Source organism: Sinocyclocheilus grahami, unplaced genomic scaffold (genome assembly GCF_001515645.1).
Source record: "Sinocyclocheilus grahami isolate Dianchi unplaced genomic scaffold, SAMN03320097.WGS_v1.1 scaffold629.1, whole genome shotgun sequence".
In the NCBI taxonomy this organism is placed as follows: domain Eukaryota; kingdom Metazoa; phylum Chordata; class Actinopteri; order Cypriniformes; family Cyprinidae; genus Sinocyclocheilus; species Sinocyclocheilus grahami.
The window spans coordinates 569325-593402 of NW_015505808.1; the positions used below are offsets into that span (position 1 = coordinate 569325).

General features: G+C 37.3%; 1 protein-coding gene across 1 annotated transcript in view; it reads left to right on the forward strand.

Annotated features, from left to right (window-relative positions):
• The window catches only part of LOC107558022 (A disintegrin and metalloproteinase with thrombospondin motifs 3-like), a 95150-nt gene that overhangs the window by 39629 nt on the left and 31443 nt on the right, over nt 1-24078 (forward strand). Inside the window, exon 5 of the mRNA XM_016241623.1 lies at nt 23795-23985. Within this exon, the coding sequence (XP_016097109.1) occupies nt 23795-23985 (191 nt within the window). The remainder of the gene's footprint in view (nt 1-23794; nt 23986-24078) is intronic.

A 24078-nucleotide genomic window follows, 5' to 3' on the forward strand; every position in this document is an offset into this window, starting at 1 on the left:
TATATATAGAAATTGAGAAACAAAATAATTTCAACACTGTAAATAAGGATATTATTTAACGGCATATAATTTTAACAAGTAATTGTACATTGAAATGCTGACAACGAAACACAATCGTAACTGTTGCTAACGTTAGCTAGTTACTGATGCTATCTCGTAAACGACATCATAAATGTACTCTTGATAATAAATACAGGTAACTTACCTTCATAGTCATGAACACATTTTTAAAACACTTATAATATGTTGTTATAAATGTTGTTGCACATGCATCACTGTCTGTATATTACTTTTGATTGTTAAAGTCATTTGTTGTTTGCAGTTGTTTTTATTAAAATTATTTTAATGTATTTGCAGAGTCATACATTTTAATTTTTGCTAATCAGATGGACAATTAAGCATTTACCCAGTGGTGTATAAAGTACCTGAAAGCTATACTCAAGTAAAAGTACAGATATCTTACAAAATGACTTTGGTTGAAGTTGAAGTCACCGTTTAGAATATTACTTGAGTAAAAGTCTTAAAGTATGTGATATTTATTGTACTTAAGTACGAAAAGTATATTTTATTTATTTTATATACTTAAGTATTGAAAGTAAAAGTACAAGTAAATGCAAAATGGAAAAGAAGCAAATATATATATATATATATATATACAGTGGTGTGAAAAAGTGTTGGCCCCCTTCCTGTTTTCTTATTAAACACCGTCCATTGCTCAGAGATGCAAAACAGTGCAGTGATCTTTGTTTGGAACTATTTTCGTTGGCAAAATTGAGCAAAAACAAGAATATTATGTCTAAAATGTAAGTCACCTATTGCTTTACTGAACTTGTATAAAATTATCATTAAATGTGTTCATGCTGATATCTGCAGAAAAACGGTACTCTTTGTGTGATATAGATTGTTAACTATATTAAATTATAAAAATATAAAAAGCATACAGAAGCATTTTTGCAGTCTACAATTTAGAATGCCTTGAATTTTGAGTCTTAATAGACAAATAAATCAGTGTACGTGCACTCTGTGTGTGATCTGGTGAAATAGCCTACTTGATAATGTCAGATCGCACATCATTACACCAACACTTACCATATTATCGCAGACGATGCTGTATCGCACAGCACACCCCAGACTCGACTTGAGTGAATAATGAACCATCCACGGTTGTGCGCGCACTCGTTTGCACATGAGCAAAGGTGTTTTTAGGAGTTTAACTTGCAGACGCCAGACCACTGATTTCCTGCAGTCCGTGTTCTTCTGACTTCTTTTTTGACTATTTTGTAGTAGCCTAAGTAACAAATATGCTTCGGGGAAATGAATCGGAGTAAAAGTATACATTTTAATTAGGAAATGTAGTGGAGTAAAAGTAAAAGTTGGCTGAAATATAAAAACTCAGTAAAGTACAGAGACTCCCAAAAAATACTTAAATACAGTAACGAAGTATTATTATTTCGTTACATTACACCACTGGATTTACCTGAACTTGAGATACAAATTTATAAAAAATTCACATTTTAATTTTACTGTCAATGGACAAATAAATATTTATTTGAACTTTATCTTCAAGTTTAGTAAAACTTCCCATATTACTTTTTAATCAAATTATTAAGTCTCTAAAATTGAGAGTTCTCTAGTAAAGTGCAGATGGAGCCAAATATATAAGCAACGGCTCCACCATTATAGTCATTACTTTTAGAAATAATTGGAATGGATTTAAAAAATATAGATATTGATGTGATTTATTTCAGTAATCTATTAGTCTGCATTTATATTGTGTGCATCTTGACTAGCCATATCTTTGTCCCATGCTAGTATTACCGTCGATTGGAGTTTAGATAGTGAATCACGCATTTATCTACAGTTGTCATTTCCAAAACTTTGTAGCGTGTAATTGGCCGTCGTTTCTCTTGTCAGCATGAAAAACAATATATTTATACAGTGGTTTATAGCTGTATAGCCTCATAAGTGCGAAAGACCGCTCACTTTACAATCACTAAAAAGCTGTCACTCATCTTAGTTCATGATCTCACAACGTTCCATTAAAATCAATAAAGTTGTCTTCACTGCATAATGAATCTCTTACTTATGTTGTGTCTTTAATGTGAGAGGATTAGAGCAGGGTTGCCAGGTTTTCACAACAAAACCTGCCCAATCGCTACACAAAACTATCCCAGAACTAGCCCAATCGCATTCCGGGGGGTAAAATACATGTAAAATAATTTTTTTTGGTAGGGTTCCCCTGGTCATGGACATGGAAAACAACCCATGGCAACAGTGTTAAAGTGGCCCAATTCCACAGGAAAATCGTGGACTTGGCAACACTGGATTAGAGTGAGCAGGCAGCACTTTTGAACAAAAACTGCAGCGTTTTGAGCGGTGATTATTCTAACACTTCTGATTGGCCATTGCATTGTAGATCAACAAACGTGTGTGATTGGCTAAGTTTCTGCAAAAAACACTGCAAAAACACGCTGTAAAAAGGACCATTTCACGTTTCAGAGTCTCAAAAACAATGGAGCATTTGCTAAATCTGTTCCAAGAATAATATTATATTACATTATTATCTGAGGGTGTCCTTGCTTTCGTTTCAGGGTGCTTATATTTATATTTTACTTTATGATGATTTTTACCCATGTTTTTACTTTTTTAACAAAAAATTATTTGTGATCAAATATTAATTCACGGACCCCCTGTAGTATCGCTGCATGGACCCCCTAGGAGTTGGGGACCCCCGGTTGAAGACCCTTGATTTAAATACTTAAATAGTTAACTACAAATGAAATTAGTTAATTATTAATGATATAACAATTAAACAATAATGCATTGAATATTTTTATATATTTTTAGATTTAATTTAAAAACTAAATTTGTAAGTTTTATATTTAACAGTAGAAGCTGCTAAATACATTCAGCCAACAGACTTGTTGCTGTTGTAGTTTTGTTACTCTGAATTTAGTCTGACTCACTTAATGCACAGCTCTGTTTTTTGCCATCGACTCATCAGATGTTTTATTTTGGATTCACTCGCTTTTGTCATTCCTGAAACTGTATACATGGACGTTTGGTCCTCTTAGACAAATAAAAGCTTTCTTCAATTTGTGAATGGATTATGTAGAGAAACCAAGCAAAGTGCACAGCTGATTTTGAAAGTTGACCGGAAATGACTGAGCTGGCTTATATAAAACCAGGAAGTAACCTTGCATTTAGTCAATTGCTTGTGATTTGTTCATTTGTTCTTATTTACTGACTGTTCACTTAACTTTAATGATTGACTTTATATTTGTTATGCTTGTCATTTTTGCTGTGTTATGAAAATTAGAATTATTAATTGTAAAATTGAATTGGTACCTAAAATTTTGGTCCTGATGTAATTTATTAGAAAAAAAGATAACATGGGTCAAAAAATAATAATAAAACCGCAAAAACTGAATGATAACAGCAACTATTTTTTTGAGGCAGGGCCAGTGAAAATATTAAGAGGGTAAGTAAAAATGAAATAAATTCTTTCTTTCTTTCTTTCTTTCAAGTTTTAGAATGAATAGTAGAGCAAGAAAGTGTTTGTTGGGAGCAGATACATTTTTCTTGATATTTTTTCACAAAGTGTTTTATTGAAACCAGGAAAAGGAAAAATTTAGCAGAAAAATTAATTTATATATTTTTCTAAGCTTTTAAATGATTAGTAGAGCTAAGGGAAGTGTTTATTTGGAGCAGATAAATTCCTTTACCATGTTTTGAAAAGACATTTTATATTGCCTTTTGCTAAAATAGATTCAAATTCATCATAGCACGTTTTAGAAATGTACGGCATACTAAATCATGCCAGAAAGTCTGAAGTCAGACATTCTTTGTAGGTGGGCCTGCCCATTATTGCTGAACAGCATCTTCCCAACCAGATCACACAAACCTTTTTTACAAACCACCATCAGGGCGTGTGAATGACTGACAGCACTTTCAATTCACAGCCAATTTTTTTTTTTGTCTAAGTAATTTTATAATCACGTTCGAACAGTGGGAAGCTCTGGGAAGTCAAGCCTTTTGTGCGGTCGCGACCTTTTGAGATTTCCTCTCAATTCAGTCCCTTCTAAGGAGTCAAGTGCTTGTGTGGTAGTACCGGTTGCCATGGCGATGTAGTAGCATTCCATTGTCCCAGGTGGGAAACATGCCATAGGCAGAGATGATTACGCTCTCATTCCTGTTGCTTAGATAATCACAGCATGCTACTGATAAGATGAGGAAAGGTCTTCTCTATATGGGCAGTGGACCTTGAAGTTATTGCCATTATCACACCTATTGTGACATCTCACGTACTACTTGTAAAACCTGAAAACGTTCAGCTGTATGTGAATTCCGTAAATGACGTATGTTCCATTTACATAGACGAAGCTTTGGGTGATAGTTCACCCCAAAATGAAAAATTTCTGTTAAATTGCTCACCCTCAGGCTATCCGAGATGTAGGTGACTTTTTTTCTTCTTCAGTAGAACAGTAAAGAATCAGAAACCGTGGTCCTTGGTGATTAATAAAATGCAAGTCAATGGCTACCATCACTTTGAGAGTCAAAAAAGTATATAAAGGAACACAAAATTAATACCCTTGGCTCCTGATGACATATTGAGGTGTTATGAAGTGAAACGATCAGTCTGTGCAAGAAACTGAATATTATTTACAACATTATTATTACCTGTAATCCATAACCTTTGACAAAAGGTCTGGAATGATGTCCAGTTTGCTAATGAATCATTCCTTTGAACCCATTCTTTTAAGTGCACTGGATGAACCAGTTCACCAAATCAAAATAAACGGTCTGAAACAGTTTGTGGCTCAAGCAGCACAGATCTACAGGTTACTCATTGAAATCTCACTTTCGTATATGATTAGGGTTGGGAATCGAAAATCGATCAGGAATCGGATACTTTTTGTCAAATTAAAATTTCGATTCCGCCTTTCGATTCCTATGCGCTTTTTTTCCCTTCATCTGTGAGGACCGGTGTTGCGGACCTAGCGATCTGCCAGGACCTTGCTCGCTAATCTAACCGCTCCAAAGTTTAGCTACATTTGCGATCAGAAGCCAAAAAAGCTAACGTTAAGTATAATATCTGTGATAGCTAAACCTGTTGCAAGAGAGGTGTCACCACCAACATGACAAAGCACTTTAATAGATCGTTAAAGTTCGCAAAGACGATTCAAACACCAACGTGATTCTATTCCTAAATTACAATTGATTTGTTTAATTCCTCAACCTTTGACGTGTGCGATCAATGTTGTGATCCCTTGTTGGTTCATCCGTGCAGCGTACGATCACACCAGTGTGATTTGAACATTTAAATCTGCGTTCGCGCTGCCACTGACCTAAAGAGAGCAGCTGTCTGTCATGAATGAAACAGCTTCACAGTCTTTTCAGCCACACAGTATCATTATTTCTGTTACAAACATTCAAATCACAGAAGTACTGGGATACAAGTTTGTTGTTCAGATATAAACCGTGTACGATGTGTATGGTAGCGATTAAAATTGAGTAAATCACCTTTTGAAAGTAATTTAACACTTCAAATGAAGATTTATCGATTACATTGTTGCGCCAGGTGGCGGCAAAAAGGGGCTGTTAAAATGTATTTGTCTTTGAATCATACAAGAGATTCGTTCAAGAATGCTAATTCATCCAGTAATGAAACAAGTACTTCTTGAGTGAGTCATTTAATCATTCATTCATTAATTACATGTGATTTTGTTTAGTTGTCTAATGTTTCTTCTTCAGAAATGATGCAGTTCTATTTTGCGCACAAACAGCTCTTAAAGAATCCAGTTTTTATGTAGTCTGTTGATTTTTGTTCATGGTAATTTAGCTCCAATAAATGGTTGCAAAAAAGATGTTTGATATCATTATTTAATCACATTGGAATCAAAACTGGGAATCGAAAAGAATCGGAATCGATAAGCAGAATCGGAATCGATAAAATTCAAATGATACCCAACCCATATATGATTCTATGATGCTGGTTTTTGCCAGCCCAGTCAGTGCTTCAGTTACTCCAACAGTAAACTGAACTGAGGAAGCAGTTCCAACTTGGACCGGAGAGTGATGAACCGTTGATATGCGCATGTGTCAAACGAACTGCTGACACTAAAGTTTAGTAAAAACTTGTGACGTTTGCTGATATTTACTCATTCACAATCCCTACACTGGTGACCCAGATAGCAAAATACACTCGGGCCAGTTTCAGTTAAATTTTCACCTGCTGGAGGCTTACCCTCGGCCCAGCTCCATCTGCCGCACTCGGGCCAGATGCCTGTGTACTCACTGCCCGATCAAGGCCCGAATCAATTCGGCCAGATGCTGCATCCGTTTTAACTTACCTACACTGCCGCATCCGAGCCGGAATCGCCCGTATGTGCACAGTGGCCAGATGTTTCATTTCTATATCTACTATACTGTTCATTAATATTTCATTTAAAATGAATATCCAGCCAAAACGTTTGCTTTCATTTTAATTATATAGATTATAATATAAATAACATGACATAAATATATAAACATCACATTATTATGAATGCAATTTTAAAATCCAATAAAGAACTCACTTGATCAAGCTGGCATGAGGACAATTTATTTACACAATAACTTATTTACAAAACCATGCAATTACAGGAAAAAAAACAGAAGTTATACAATAAGTGTAGATTAAACATTTTGCTAAATTATGACTTCTGTCTCTTGGTTGTTGCTCATTTCCCAAATCTCTTATCGGGAATTGTGGTCATTGTGTGACATGTCTTTCCACATTTTAATCTGGTGAGTTCTTTGTATGGAGCAGCTGCACCTGCAAAGAGCAAATAATATACAAGTATCTATTACTGAAGGTCTAACTTAATGCACCAAGCTGAATTAAATAAAATATATATTGTAGTTATGCACATGTTGTTTGACAGACTATTTACAGCACTAATTGCAATGATTGCCCAGCATGATTAATATTTAAAGTGTGTTTCATCTGACAAACATGTTTGTTTTGATTACCAGCATTCTTCAAAGTATCTTCTTTTGAGTTCTGCAGAAAAGCAAAATTCAGAGGTTTGGAAAAACATGAGGGAGAAATGATATAATGCTGTAAATAATGACAGAATCCTGGGTGAGCAACACTTTTAAGTAAATTAATAGAAACACTTTTCACTCGTCATCACTGTGCAGAAAAATAACAGTGAATGCTGCAATAAAATCCTTGAAAAATACACATTCAGCAAATCCAAAGCTTCCTGTTGGTCAATTAGTCTCTTAATTTATGATTCCCCCAATTGTTGCAAAAAATTACACGGTATAATGGTGAATGCAGACATTTACTTGAACTTACTTTCTCTTTGGCTCTAACTGCTCATTGTTAGTTCAGTCAGAGAAGTATAGTAAGGATGATGTCCACTGTCTTGGACTCAAGACACTGCTTGGAGTTCACATGTCAGAGGATTAACGAATGCCATTTCTTCGGCGAAGACACTTTTCTTGGTTACTTTGGTTACTACAAAACAGAAAATATTAAAAACATTTTGTTGCATGTTAAGAGAAATAATCAGTTATCCCTGTGTGTCTCTACACACTGAGTGAAGAAGCAATTAAAGTAGCAACATAAGTGATAAACTGTGTTTGTGCTGTAGTCAGTTACATGTGTTTTGGCAGAGGTGAGCATCTGTGCATGTGAAGTCTGCTTATATTTAGCAACTGTTAAAGCAGGACAGAGCTATTGCAGATGATTGCAGACATACTGATGCACATTAATATGATTGCAGTACATTCTCATCGTAAAAACAATGGAATGCTTATCTATTTAGTTAATTGAGGTTATTTGAAAACAACAATCTTCTAAAGAATTAGCAATAGTACAAATAATGTCTTCACTCTCACGTCTTTGAAGATATATGAAATAAAAACAAGTTCTGCTTATCAGAATTACATTCATAAAATAAGAATGTGGAAACAAAATGCAAACCTTTCTCCTTGTATACGCTGTACCATCATCATCCTCTTCTTCATCTGTTTGTTTGCGGGTCAGAGTGTTAAATAACTTAGACAAAGTTTAAATATAAAAAAAACTGAAAATCAGCAAACACTGTGGAACCAAATAAATAAGAAATATAGCACGTTCGTTAGCAAAATCACCTTAGATAAATGGCAAAAGTAAAATTTTCAAAATCCAAAATATTCCCAAACAGGCACTTTTGCATTTCATTTCAAAACTAAATCTTCCACCATTGTCTTGTCTGTCTCACCTCACTCTTCTTGTCAGTCAGCTCGACTCACTCTCCTTACGTGATAAATTAAATCTGACTCCAGCTGCTGATCTGTAATGCGACTGTCATTCGGCATGCTGCATTGAGCAGCCGCGTTCAGTTTTTAAATGTATATTGTCTGTTCTCTGACTGAACTAAATCATTTTTATTACTATAAAAAATCTAAATGACGGTGGGGGGCAAGTGACTTAACCGTTGTGGCTTAACACCGGTAACACCGTCAACACCGACTATAGCAGCAAGCCTAGCTTGCATACAAGGTGCAACACTACACCTTGATCACCTACATCTTGGATGGCCTGAGGTTGAGTAAATTAACAGCAAATTTTCATTTTTGGGTGAACTATCCCTTAAAGCTCAGTCGACAGTGTTTCATGCCTGTTGTATGAGCATAGCTGTATTTTTTTCATAGTATCCCGTTTATGGGTCTCATGGGCATCGGAAATGCAAGAATCTAAATAGTAATTGCGTACAATTCATCCAAGGATGTTTAGGCTCAATTGCAGGCCCTCATTCAGCTGTCTATCAGAAACATTACCATTGAGCAAATTCCTATTGTGGTCAGGTAGCAAGCTGTGTAGGTCTAAGAGAGGAGAGAAAGCTGCTGTGCTGCTTAGCCCTAAGCTGTTTCCAGCTACGTGTTATTTGAACTCCATCTGTGGCACACAGGTCAGGGCCTCTGCTTTCCCTCCCGACCAAAAGAGAAGTTCTCCTTCCTTAAGTGTCTAGAACTCTAAGTAAAGACTAAAGCATCGACCAGGTTACATGTGTAAGTGTGCAAGTGTCTGTAGCTCAAACAGTATAGCGTGGTGATGGAAACACCATGGTCAGGGGTTTGATTCTGTATGTCTTGAATGTAATGTAAGTCGCTTTGGATAAAACAGTATGCCTACTAGTGTGTAAATGTAAGTGGATTTGTTGCACAGTAGGTAACACACCAGATACTGAGTTGCTAAAGATTACATGTAAAGGCACAATAGGTAAGATTTTTGTAATAAAATATCCAAAAACCACTTCCACAGTGTTATGTATTTCATATAGTTTTTGCACTTACGTTAACCGAAAAGTTCCCAAGGATTTGTAAATCCAGAGAAATTCCAATTTGAAATAATAGCTCGTCCCTGTTCAATGCAAGTACTGTTGCTACTGCCAATACATCCACAACATGCTGCTGTGAGCATGTAAGAAATATTGCTGCTGCAAATATAATATACATGAAATAACCCCCATATAGCGTACATAAATCACCTCGTAGCAGATCTATACAGGTGGAGCTGGGGAAGGTGGAGGGTTTCTGAAGCAAACTGCTACTGCAAGCACTAATCATATATTTGAATGTTGAGCAGTGAGCTCATTGGTTACCGATACAGGAGAGAACCAATCATCTGCCATGTGATAATGATGTCATAAGTTCAGATTGAGTTAGACCTATCGGACTGCGCCATCTAGAGTTTCATGCCAGAACTCTGTATATCTGGTCAATGTTGCACCATGATTATTTTTCCGCGTTTTTACAGTGTTGCGCATTATAACCAATCACACATGAGTCTGTTGAGTTTATGAATGCAGCGGCCAATCAGAGGCCTTCAGAGTTTTTTTGTTCAGTGCGCACACTCGCTTACTGAATTCTGCTCTCTCACGAATTCCCTCATCATAAACAACAAAGTGCAGATGTACGTATGACGTAAGTAGCAGATTCATTCATCAAACAGTGTATAGACAGCTTTACTGATTATAAGGGGAGTCATATACTGTTCCTTGACAATGTAAATGTTCTTTGCTCGCTTTCTCTGAATAATTTATTAGCTGTTGGAATAACTTTGGAAGGTATAGGTAATAAAAAAAAATATTTAATTACATCTGTGAACATGATTCGGATATCTCTGGATGGTGAAAACGTCATCTCCCATCGTTCCCCTCTCCTTCATAGCGTCATCAAGCTTCGTCTTTGTTATTGTTTTGAAAATGCGACCTCTAGTGGAGAAAACTTACATATTGTGCCTTTAAAAGTGCAATCAGTAGTTTGATGAAAAAGGTTTGATGTCCAAGTTGCTTCTTTTTTGTTGCTCATTTTGTGTTGCACTGGTATTTACATAAAACTTAGAGACAATCATGCTGTATATCGTGCTCGCATCTGCCTACACAGTTTAGTCCATAATGAGATCAGCAACAGGCCGACCCTCCCTCAGTGTACGTAATCAAGGCCATGATGTTTTATTTAGTCAAACTCATTCTGTGATGAGCTTTTCTTTAAAAATGCTTGATTACACAGGCTAAAGAATAAATCACCCAAACAATACTCCTTATCTGAGCCATTCTATACAAACAGTTTTGGGTGTGAATAATAGTAAGAGTTCACCAAGGCCACGTAATATAAAGTGTCTCTTAAAGGGTCATATGATGTTGCTAAAAATAAAATTATTTGGTGTATTTGGTGTAATGAAATGTGTTTATGCGGTTTAAGGTTCAAAAAACACATTCTTTTTCACATACTGTACATTATTGTTTCTCCTCTATGCCCCGCTTTTCTGAACCGCGTAGATTTTTACAAAGCTCATCAGTCTGAAAAGCGAGGTGTGCTCTGATTGGCCAGCTATCCAGTGCGTTGTGATTGGCCGACTACCTCAAGCATGTGACGGAAATGTTATGCCCCTTACCAAACTGTAATGCCCTGTCCCGGAGCGACGAGACAAAAACAATAAAACCCATTATAAACGAGGCATTTGTTGCATCCAGTGGGGACATAATTACGGATTATTATGACTTGTACTTTCTTTTTACGCGTTGCATCGCATAAACATAAACCCATACTCGCGTTTGAATCATCAGTGGCAAATTCTTTAAATATGAAAACGTACTTACAGTCTGTGAGTCAGAACAGCCGGCATTGTAATCTACTCTCCCAGGATCAGGAAACAGTCCTCCATAAAATGTGCTGCACACATCTGAATATTTGGGTTGAACTGTTCTGGAACAGTGTTGTAAATACAACTTAACCACTGATTTCTAGTCGTGTCCTCTTTTGGAAGACCAAACAAAGTATTTTCACTTTCGCAACGAAACACACTGCGTCTTCACAACATGGCGGCGGCGGTGGCAGCAACTAGTGATGTCCGGTTCGCGAACGAATCGTTCGATTTAACTGGTTCTTCTTAGTGAACCGGTTGAACCAGTTCACCAAATCGGACTGAATCATTTGAAATGGTTCGCGTCTCCAGTAAGCATTAATCCACAAATTACTTAAATTATTCACTTTTTTAACATGGCTGACACTCCCTTTGAGTCGAAATAAACCAATATCCCGGAGTAATTTATTTACTCAAACAGTACACTGACTGAACTGCTGTGAAGAGAGAACTGAAGATGAACACGAGCAGAGCAGCCGGATAACGAACATACACGCCCACTGCTGGAGCGGTTCTCGTTCTCGAGTCAAGAACCGGTTGCATCGGTTTTCGGATCACCAGTACACTGAACCGAGAACCGTTTCTTTCAGACGCGTCCGATTTAAGAACCGATGAGCTGATGATACTGCGAATGCGCGATTCAGCGTGAAGCTACCGAACAGATTGCCTACTATGACTGACGCAGTACGTCTGAACCGAACTGGTTCTTTTGGACAACCGATTCTGTGCTAATGTTATGAGCGCGGGTAAACCGAAGACTTGAATGAAGGGCAATCCGGCGAAACGTAAGTTTACTTAATTACAAATAAACCGTAATGGATTATACATAGTAAGTGGAGCATAGTTTCTGCGCTGATGAAGACTAATTTATTGACGTCATAACTGTAAAACATGTTTGCAGATCACTGCCTGTATATGTGTTGATGCTTTAGATACAACAATCCAAATTGGAAGAAACATATCAGATTATAATGATGTTTTAATTGACTGATGTTATGATTACTGACTTTATATTTGAATGTGTTAAGCCCGCGATAGACTTGACGCCATTACGTCATTGCGTAAAAGAACTGGTGAACCGGTTGGGTTTATTGAATCGAACTGTCCGAAAGAACCGGTTTGCGGAAAAGAACCGAACTTCCCATCACTAGCAGCAACAATAAAGTTACGCCTTCTTTCTTTGTGTGAACATTTGGGCACCGTTATGCAAATCTTCCCACACAGTGACGGAGACATGTGGGGGCATGTTTAAAAGAGTCGTTTAGGAGGGCGTGGACGAGTCTTAACTTTTATAAAGAATATTTCTTTGGGTTTGAGACTTTAGTCTTTGCAAATGTAGGGATCTTATCTATTCACAAACAGCTTGTATCACTCAAAAGAGAAAGGAAAACTTGAAATCACATCATATGACCCCTTTAATAATTTTTGCTTTCATGCAGATAAATTCCAGCACGTTGAGGACCATATTATAAGCGGGTGGAACAACTCCATTATCAGCTTAACATGGTTACGCACAGCTTTATCAAAGTGTCTGTGCTGTGGCTGTAATGGATGACAGCAAGGCTCCTAAATGACACAGGAACAATGTGAAGCACAGCTGTGAGATTATAACAGACTTGCCACAGAGTTCTTGCTCTCGATAACAAATCAGAAATTGCCATCGTCATCTAGGTTCAGTCTCCCTCCAAAGACTCTTAGTCATCTGTCTGAAAGGTGAGGTCTGGGGGAACAGATAACATCAGGACATTGATGAACCCATTTAGTGTAAATTGCAGACCAGGCTGCTGCAGCCTACTTCGTCTCAGTTGCAGTGCATGTTTCGTTTACTCCTCAGGTGATTTGGCTTTTGCATCTCAAGGGGTAGATCCAGATTTGGCGAATGGAAAATGGTTGTTTATGTTTGAAACGGAGCCCGCAGAGCTTGAAGGAATTGGGGGAGCCTTCAGTACAAACAGCTGAGGAAAATGAAAACAGCCACTTAGACACATAATTTCTCCACGTTGCACAAGTGTATGTTGTAAGAAAATGTCAAGCCGAATATAAAAGGTGAGACTGACATAGTGAGATAAAGAGAGTTATCTGAGGATGACTTAACTGAAGATTGAGATATTTTGTTAACCTTAATCCCCTTATCAGTGGTAGTACAACAGTTTTCCCTTTTGCAGTTTAAACTCTTCAGATCTGGACTTTTATTGTCCTTTCTTCATTGCTGTGCCATGTTTTAGCGGATGCACTGAAATGTCGACCATCGAAAACTGAATCTTTATCAGATAATAGAAGCTGTAAATTTAAACCAAAAATGATAATTCTGTCATTGTTTATTCACCCTAATGTGGTTTCAAACCAGTATGTCTTTATTTCTTCTGTGGAACACAAATAAAATATATTTAGAAGAATATTTCAACTGTTTTTGACCATACAGCATAAGTCAGTGGGGGTCCTTGCATTGGATCCCCTTGACTTTCACTGTATGAACAAAAAATAAACTGAGAAATGTTTAAAGTTTGTAAATAAATTATATTTAATTTATCTGACCTATCCCTTTAACGTCAAAATAATCATATTACATATAAATGGCAGCTGATGATGATGATACTTTACTAGGAAACAAACAAACAAAAAAAAACAATTACAGTTGAACATATTGTGGTCAAAATTCAAACACAGTATAACAAATTGAGTTTGCTCTTCCAAATTGTGTAGAATATTTAAAAATCTAACACCTTTGTGTTCATTTTTCAGTTTACTTCTCATAGCTTTTTGGTGTTGCCTTTAAGCCCATAGGATCCAAAATCCACTTTTTTCACAGTTTCAGATTTTTCATCAGGCTGGATGAGATAACGTTAGTATTTAAGGCTAGTAGTCTATGGAACGATATTCCGGACAATTTTCAAATAGAATAGCAAATTGTATTTTCGATTGCATTTTCAATATGTGGACGCATAAATTGTGACATAATCCAAATGCAATTGCAAATCCTGCATTATCGTTTGCATTTTCGCTTTCACGAACGCACAGTGATTGCCAAATTTCAAATGAAAAAGCAAAGTCCATTTGCAACTGTATTTCCCATGTCTTAGGAGTTACGAGCCTGTCATATTTAAATAGCAATATTAATTACCACGTCTGCTTTTTCACTCTCGCTGCGTCGCGCATGTAACCTGCCAAAACTCAAATGGAATCGCAATTCCTTTTATCGTTCCATAGTAGTCTGCATAACAGGGGCCATTTTACTATAGGTTCTAAAACTTATTGCCCAGCTGTTGTCTCCAATGCTTTAGACCTTGAATTCACTTAGTGAAAGCTACACAAGCAAGGTCAGTTGGCTTTTCTCACAGAATAGGTATCAACAAAGTAAAGCTATGTGTTTAAGCAGCGAAGGCAAGAGGCTAAATTGTGAGTAATGACATCCCTTGAAGAGCCATTCCATAATCCCCTCCTCTTCCATTGTGCTGTCAAAGACATCAACATAAATATTTTCCCACATCAGGAATAAAAGGCTTTAAAGTGCCTTTTCATTGGACTAAATAGAAACTTAGATTGTTTCCCAGCCCATATAATCACAGTAAAAACCCACCGCTGACATATGAAGACACACAAGCAAGTCAGATTTGCACCAGCAATTCTGAATAGGAAGTTCTTTGAGTGTTAATTGGTATAAATAACGTCATAGGAGATGATTTTTGCATTTGCCTGGGACGTCTGGCGTCAACTTAAAACACTGTAGTTTAGCTGATTAGCAGTCTTTAGCCGTCTGTGTGCAATTGCCAGAGATTTCATCATGATGCTCTTGAACATTTCTTGTTCAGGGATCTTAGCAAAGTAGATGATAAAAGCAAGGTTTTGTTATTTAGCCAAATTCTTATATTCACAAGGTAGAAAACATTTTTTAGGCTTTCAGTCTTTTTCAAAAATAAGCAAATGGACTTTTGATGCTCTCGTGTATGTAGTTCTCTAGCCACTTTAATAATTAACCCTTTCTAAATACTCCTGCCCTTTTCTGTTATAAATTAGCCAGAATACAAGTGGGCAACCAAAGGGATTTGATGAAGTTGCCATGAAAATACTGTGGTCCATTGCCAGATGAAACAGGGCTTCTAGCATCACTTGCTGGCCAATGCAAATGTCATGTATAAGAAAACCTAGAGCCCTTTGTGACAAGTATTGCCAGTTACAGCACTTCTATTGCATAATAGAATATGGCGCACATTATAAATATGTCTTTAAGTACATCTTTAACAAGTTTAATAGCAACATGCCTTTGTGCAAGTCACTGCAAACTTCAGATATATTCTGTTTGGTTTGAATATCCTAAGTTTAATGGGATAGAACACTGATCTTGCCTGTGGCAATTAAAAAAAAATTTAATGCTTTAGCTGAAGCAGAAACTATAAACGTATACCTGCTGATATTATCATATTGAATAAAGAAAATAAATGAATTTGGCTTTTGGTTTCCATAATTCTTCCTGCAGGTTTATACCATGACTGACTCTGATCCTTGAGTCAAAGAACGAATTAGGTGCTTCCATCAGTTATTCTTGGCTAAAGCCTCCTTTTGTAATGAAATATTAATGTTTAATTCAACCCTGCATGATGGGAAATGGGTTCCTCAGCTGAGGAGCTACTCACATTTATTAAACTTAAAGCCACACAATGAATTCTGATAAATGGCTAATGCAAAGTTTAAAAAATGAGCACATGAATATCAGCCATTGCTCTCCTTTAGCAATGTGCACATCTTCTCAAGATTTAATTGAAACCTCCCGACTGAGCTTCTTCTGCCAAGCTTGGCCTTTTCATCAGAGAGACAGAGAAGTATGTGCAGCCCCCCAATTCTCCATCAGGGACCCTTTCTTTTCGAAGTTCAACTCCAGCCAGTCAAGAGGAGAATAATGTGTCTTATGTTTGGCCAACTGACACAATTATCCTCTCAAATGAATTATTATGTGAAATAAATCATTCAGACACTGTTCTTTTCATGTTCCCTTTAGAAAATAAGTCGTAATAGTTGATGCATTTATTCCATGAGCCATTGTTATAATTATCCTCCAGTCATGGCTCTGAAGTGTGTCAAGTTGAGGACAACCTTGTGAGAGCATTTTCACATCATTTGAATGTGCCATTAGAGTCAGGAAGTTTCTCTGTGAGTCTCCGTTCCATTGAATCACCCCTTTACCGTGCCATCTGGCAGTCAAACAAGACTGGCTTTATTACCATTCCACAATACCCGTCTTCTTTCCTGTCTATGCAAGGTTTGCTGGAAATAGACACCAGCAAATTGACAAAATTCTTAGAATTCTTGGCCTGCAGAATGATGTCATAACCGCAGCGTATTTTATTCCATGAGTAATTTATTAACAGAAATAAAATAACAGAGGGAAATCTTCAAGGGCTGGCAGAGATCTTGCCCAGTGACTGGGGTTATCATCCAAGAATGTATTCCTCTTGAGATACTAATGTTCTGGATATATTATACAGTGAGTTTCTTTTCATGTCCCTACTTATATAGCTTCTGGCATTTATGCTGTTTTAAATGAGTAAAAACCACAGGCAGTAATAGTGTGCATTTGTGCTGTTATCAGCTGGTTTACTCTATTGAAAGGTCTGAATGTAAATGGACTATTGTAAATGTTTATTCTGGAGTTAATGTTTTTTATGGACTAATGTTTATCATGTTCAGCTCTCAATGCTTATTTTTCTTATTTTTAATGTTTTAAAGGGTTAGTTTACCCCAAAATGAAAATTATGTCATTAATTACTCACCCAGTAACCCAGAGTATCACAACACGCACTTTCCCCTAAGCGTAAACAACACTGATTATGTCGATTACGCTCTTGGGTACTCTCCAAAATGGCGGAAGACGTAACTCGGGGGAGAAGAATTGTTAAATAAATTGTTATTTTTGTTTTCTTTGCGCTCAAAAAGTATTCTCGTAGCTTCCCAAAACTGAAGTTGAGCCACTGATGTCACATGGACTGTTTTACAGATGTGCTTACTACGTTTCTGGACCTGGGAACATTACAGTTGCGTTGCTGTCTATGCAGGGTCTGAGAGCTCTCACATTTCATCAAAAATATCTTAATTCGTGTTCCGAAGATGAACGAAGGTCTTACGGGTTTGGAACGTCATGAGGGTGAGTAATTAATGACAGAATTTAAATTTTTGGGTGAACTATCCCTTTAATGTTTGCTTTCTAGCAGAAGTTTTACTTTTTGTTTGCACCTGGTTTAACTTATTCAAGGCTTAATATTTGGGCTTAGCTGCATTTCCGTCAAAGTGGCCACATCTGTTCTTGTTTTGGAGAGGCAAAGAACTTTGTGGCCTGTTTTTCTCGTTTTCTATGTGTGTATGTGTGTCTGGGGTGTTTACATCTGGGCTGTTAAGAGGTCATCCCCATGGGCCATTCCATGCTGGAAAACAAAGCGTAACAGGCAATAGAAGTGGCACAGTGTATCTATGTTGTCATCAAATATGACATCCCAGGATCCTTCAAGCTTCCTGCTGTCACTGAAGCATAATGGACAGTATTTGTGGAGGATTTCACACCATATGAGGTTTTCATCCTCATGAATGAATTATAGACATTCATTCTTTCACTTTCATGGTGCGCTGTGTAAGGCTGGCAGAAAGCCTTTGAGAGCTGAACCCACTGACACCAACTGTTTTTCTATTATATTTACAGCATAAACAACAATAAATCAGCACGACAGGAAAGTGTTCTCCTCTTTCCTCTCTTGACTGTGAAGAATATTGTTCTTTGAGACAGTGGTGAGATTTAGCTGTCAAATATCCTGTCAGTTTCACGGATATTTGAAATTATGTCATGGCAGCTTGAGTATACTTCAGATTTCTGTGAAAAGGATAATACATGTAAACTGTATCACTTGAGCAAGAGTGCTGTTTTGCATAATATTGTGTGATTACCTTTGCCTATGGTCGAATCACAGTATGGATACTTAGTAAAATAGCGCAAATGTGAGTATGGCATTGTTTTTATTGTAGCGTCTGGACCACCCAAACACACAATATATATTTTGTTAGCTAGATTTAACAAATACTCCTGATAACCAGTGGTGTAATTTAATGAAGTAATAATACTTCGCTACAGTACTTAAGTATTGTTTGGGAGTATCTGTACTTTACTTGAGTTTTTATATTTCAGCCAACTTTTACGTTTACTTCACTACATTTCCTAATTAAAATGTATACTTTTACTCCGATACATTTCCCCGAAGCATATTCGTTACTTACTACAAAATAGTCAGAAGTCAGAAGAACACGGACTGCAGGAAAGCAGGTTTGACGAATCAGTCGTCTGCAATTTAGACTCCTAAAAAAACACCTTTGCTCATGTGCAAACAAGTGCGCGCACAACCGTGGATGATTCATTTTCCACTCAAGTCGAGTCTGGGGTGTGCTGTGCGATACAGCATCGTCTGCGATAATATGGTAAGTGTTGTTGTAATGATGTGCGATCGGACATTATCAAGTAGGCTATATCACCAAATCACATACAGAGTGCACACACTTGATTTATTTGTCTATTAAAACTCAAAATTCCAGGCATTCTAAATTGTAGACGGCAAAAATGCTTCTGTATGCTTTTATATTTATATAGTTTAATATAGTTAACTTAATCTATATCACGCAAAGAGTACCGTTTTTCTGCAGATCATGCAACTCATTTAATATTCATTTTATACAATTTCAGTAAAGCAATAAGTGACTTACATTTTAGACATAATATTGCTTGTTTTTGCTCCATTTTGCCAACAAAATTAGTTCCAAACAAAGATCACAGCACTGTTTTGCGTCTCTGAGCAATGGTGTTTACTTATCGAACAAATCAGCTTTTTGAACGAATCAGTTGAATAAATGATTCAGTGATTCACTCATTAACACAGTCAAATGCTTTGTATCTGAATGAATCAGTCGTTTGAACGAATCGGTTGAATCTCAATGACTCACACATTAACAGTCACTTGCTGCCACCTACTGGCGGTTTTAATTTCACATTTCGACTATTTTGTTCATGTTTTAAATGATTTCAAATATCAGTATTCAACGTTTTATGTTAAAAACAAAACATTTATCCATCTGTAACTGCAGGTGTAACAGAGACACTGGAGTTTGGTTAGAATCCATAACTAAAGTTGAAAAAGTGAAAAAGCATAATAGGACCCCTTTAAAAGATGGCAGAGCACCAAGCTTTTCTTTTTAAGAAAGTAAAACTTTTATTCAGCAAGGATACATTATTTTAATCAAAAGTAACAGTAAAGACATTTATAATGTTACAAAAGATTTCTATTTCAAGTAAACACATTTATGAATTCTAAGCAAAAAAGAAAAACATGCAAATTAATTCTTGCCATCTCTAACAGAGACGCTGGAGTTTGGTTAGAATCCATGAGCGGAAGTTTATTAAAGGTCAAGGCTTTAAACAGATGTCGATAATCAGGCAGAGGGTCAAAGTCAGAGAAGCAAGCAGATTGTTCGTCATACACCAGGGCAGAAGCAGAGACAATAGTGGAGAGGCAGGCAATGAGTCCAAACACAAACATCAGTCCTATCAGGCGTCAGAACAAAAGGGGCAGAGTACAAATACAGTGAGTCAAGAAGTCAGGCAGAATCATACACAGGAAATCAAGCAGGAACAGAGGAAGAATAACGCTTGGTAAGGCAGATAAACTGGCAATACTTCGATCAGCACATGGACTGGTCTGAGGAGTGGGTGTAGGGAGAGATCGAATGTAGTGCGTCAGGTATTCGTTGACCGTCTGCAGCTTGGCGAGTTGTTCCTGATATTTCTGGAGCATTTCAGCTCGGTATGAAAATGCTGCTTGCAGATTCGACACTTCCGCTGGATTCATAGGAGGCGAAGTATTCTGTAACCGAGACGCTGGAGTTTAGTTAGAATCCATGAGCGGAACTTTATTAAAGGTCAAGGTTTTAAACAGATGTTGATAATCAGGCAGAGGGTCAAAGTCAGAGAAGGCAGTCTGCTCGTGGTACTGTAATACACCAATAGGTCTGCGCAGTTGGTCCGCGTCTCACGCCACACTCAGAGATGTGGCTCACACCTGAGGATTTAGTGTGAATGCGTCCCAGTCCCCATAGCTGTAAGGCTACATTTACACTGGTGTGTTTTTGTTTTAAAATGAAAACGATCCTCGTCATACTGGCGTTTCCACTGCGTTTCAATCCCGCTTTCCACTATCTCCGACAAATGACAGACCGAAAGTCATTCATTTCCAATGGAGAGTAGCGCGGGAGCTGGGTAGAGTTCCAATCATATGCAGATGTCCGTTCATACTACAAGACTGAAAGCGTGTGCACGCTGTAGCATCATGCTACATAAGACCAGGGTTTAAATTGGGCCGGGGCTGTCTGGGTCTGAGCCCCGGCACATATGGCACTTTTCCACTGCGTGGTACGACTCTATTCTCTTCATTTCATAGCTTTTCTCTTAGTTGCACTGCTTCCAGCAGTGTATGTTTATATTAGAGCTTTTATCCAATCATATTTCAGCAATCGTGTTGCCAGGGTCAAAAAAATCTGCCTTAAGGCCTTCAGAATCAACAGTGCAGGCGTCTGTTAGCTTAAATCAATGGCAATGAAACCGTTGCTTTAACCAATCAGATTTCGAGTTGGCAGCACCAGGGCCATCTAGCTGGCTATCGATAACGTCAGCATTTTCTCGTCCTTTGATTGGATGGTCAGCATACTAGCTGGCAAACAGCATCACTGTAAATCATTTTATTAAAACTTAGTAAAACTTTTATTACTGTTTCTCAGGTTTAGATTTTCAGTGCATTTTGAAAAAATATTTGCCTACTATATTTAGTAAATCTAAAAACAGTAGTCCTAATGACTGCGAAAAACAACCACACACCTCCTCGGCACCGGCTCTGTGAAAGACTCGTGAAGATGAAAAACAACTATGTTTTAACAGATGATGTGTTGCGCAATTGTTAATTGGGTTTCTTTCTTTAGTAATGGCATTATTATTGCTTAAAATTAAATGTTATTACCTCTGAGTCAGAGCAGGAATCATGGACGAGAGAGCACAGGCAGACAGCGCTAGAGACTGCTAATGCTCATCAGTAAATCAGTGGAAAATTAATAGAAATTATGATTCTGTCTTGAGCTATGCGTTTTAAAACAAACACGAACTAGTGTAAATGTAGCTAACAGATGTGTAAACTGAAGACTATTTTATATATATATACATATACATATACATATACATACACATACACACATATGAATACTTTCTTTTTCATATAGACATCTTTCGACATTCTATTCCTGTTCATTCTAAACTACAGAATCATTAAGAATAGGGAAACTTTTGACATTCAGTTTGTGTTCGTTCTAAAATGCAGGCCAGATGACATGAATGGGATAATAATTAAAACTGATTTGCCTCATAACTGCATTCACTGTGGAAGAGAATGAATTGACACCAGAAATCACAGATGACATCAAGTCTCAGTGGGATAAAGAAAATAATTTTTCTCTCTCGTCTTAATGGATCCAGCATAGTTGATAGTTAAAGAGTAGATTCTGTTTTATCTGACACCTTATGAGAAATATATCTTTTTAGCATAATGGATATAGACTCCTTTGTTCATGTACAAAGACCCTTTGAACAAACAGAAAAAGATAAGAATTAATTAAGATCACCAGAAGATATTTACAGTCACAATTAAAAGTTAAAGATCAACTGACAGCCTCCAGTAAGGCCAAGTGTGTTTTTGAAGCCCTAGTACAGTAACCCCCCGCTGTCGTACTCCAGCTTTAGGAGGGCAACGCTTGCTAACTCAGCTGCTCTCGTTTACAAGAGTTCGCTTATGTCCTAATAAAGAGTTAAAGTAGCTCCCAGCACATTAGATCACAGCTAGTGGTGTTATCCTAGAGTGCCACATGGAAAAAATGTAGGAGATGCCTCCTGCAGCATCTTTTGATCCCGATGCTGTTTATTATTAGCATGCTGTTGCCTGCTAATTGTTTATACTTCCAGGGAAAGAAAACCACCTTCACCCATCAAAGACATGGTCGTTAATCCTAACACAAGTTTTCTTTAAGGAGAGCAGTGGGACCTATTTTCTAAACCGAGAAAGAACAGGAAAAAAAAAGAAGGGAAATCCTGTTACACTGTTCCTGTTTAGATACACTGCATTGAAGCCTTTTATATCCTTGTATAGAAAGGTAATTGGATTCATACATGGTTTTAGCATGCCCAGTTTGTTTATCAAAAATGTCAGTAAGCGGATTTCATGTTGCCGTGTACTGTCAGTTCAATTGGTTTATTTTGTCCCACAAATGCTTTCATTCTGACAGCATGTGCGATTTTTACGTTAAAAATACTATGTATGTTATCATGTAAAATCATGCTTTTATGTAAACCCTTACTCTTTTAAGTAGACTTCCATGTAGATTTTTGCTCTGGGAGAGGAATGGATGTGATATTTAGCACTCTGAAATATAATGAGGCCATGTGGTAATTATGTAAAACCAAAGAGTTGAACCAATGCTCAAGGTACTCCAAATGTTTCTTTGTGTCATCGTTTTAAAAGATGATATGTATGCATTCAATTTCTCCTCCACAGCAGTCTACAGCCTCCTGAGTTTTTATTGTGCAGAGCGAGGTTGGCAAGGCTAACCCACAAAGTCGTGTTTTATGAGCGAAGAATTGAAATGAGATTGAGTTGAGGTGAACACACACACACACACGTTTGCTTTTTACCATAGTGGAAAAAGCATTTGTTGTTATACTGAGCTAATGATATTTTGTGTCCCTTAATCCTGGACCTGAAAATGTTTGGCATTTTTACAATTTCAATAAGACATTTTCTGTACGTTTATAAATACGCTTTCCTTCTGAGGCCTGGTAAAACCGGACTAGAGGTTATTAAGAAGGTTATGATTTACACACAAATGCTATAATTCTTTCTTGTATCAAATCTCTTTCTTTCTTTCTTTCTTTCTTTCTTTCTTTCTTTCTTTCTTTCTTTCTTTCTTTCTTTCTTTCTTTCTTTCTTTCTTTCTTTCTGAGGCCAACGGGTTAGGCAGGTTTGCCATTTGTGTGCTATCCTCACTTTACCATTTGTGAAAGACAGCCCCTCAGGAGAATGAGGGCATGCATGGAGACGCTGTGGACCAGGGAACCTGCGAGGGACACACGTCTGAGTGTGAGGGGAAGCCCTGTGCTTTTTGAAGTGGAACTTTAAAGACAGTGTTTACTTCTGGGAGCTGGGCCACACAAGAATGCGTGTGTCATGACGGGATGTAGGAGCTGAGGAATGTTCCTCACAATCCCCACACTGTAGACCAGAGCCAGCCAGAGAGCAAGATGTTTGAAATATTTATTTTAGCATCAGCGTTTAAAAAATGCATTGGTTTATAGCATGTTGGATCATGAAGAGCCCTTGTGGATTGCTTTCTGTTGTTCTTGGCTGGCATCCGCTTGCACTATGTGAAAAAACTTGCAGGATGCTAGTACCATTTTTTTCTGTTAGTATGGTGTTGTTGCCAAATGATGAAGATAAGATTTGCACAATGATGAAGATAAGGTGCTCTCTTAAGACTAACCATTTTGTTTTGCAGAGCCTGAATTGGATGCACCAAGAGTGCTGGACAATATTGCTAAACAAGTCAACCAGACAGTCAGGAGGCGGAGACACGCTGGTGGTGATGATGACTACAACATTGAGGTGCTGCTTGGGGTAGATGATACTGTTGTCCGTTTCCATGGGAAAGAGCATGTGCAAAACTATCTCCTCACCCTGATGAATATTGTGAGTATCCCATCATCCTTAGCAGGACTTAGTAGAAACATTTATTATTCTCTCTCTCTCTCTAAATATATATATATATATATATATATATAT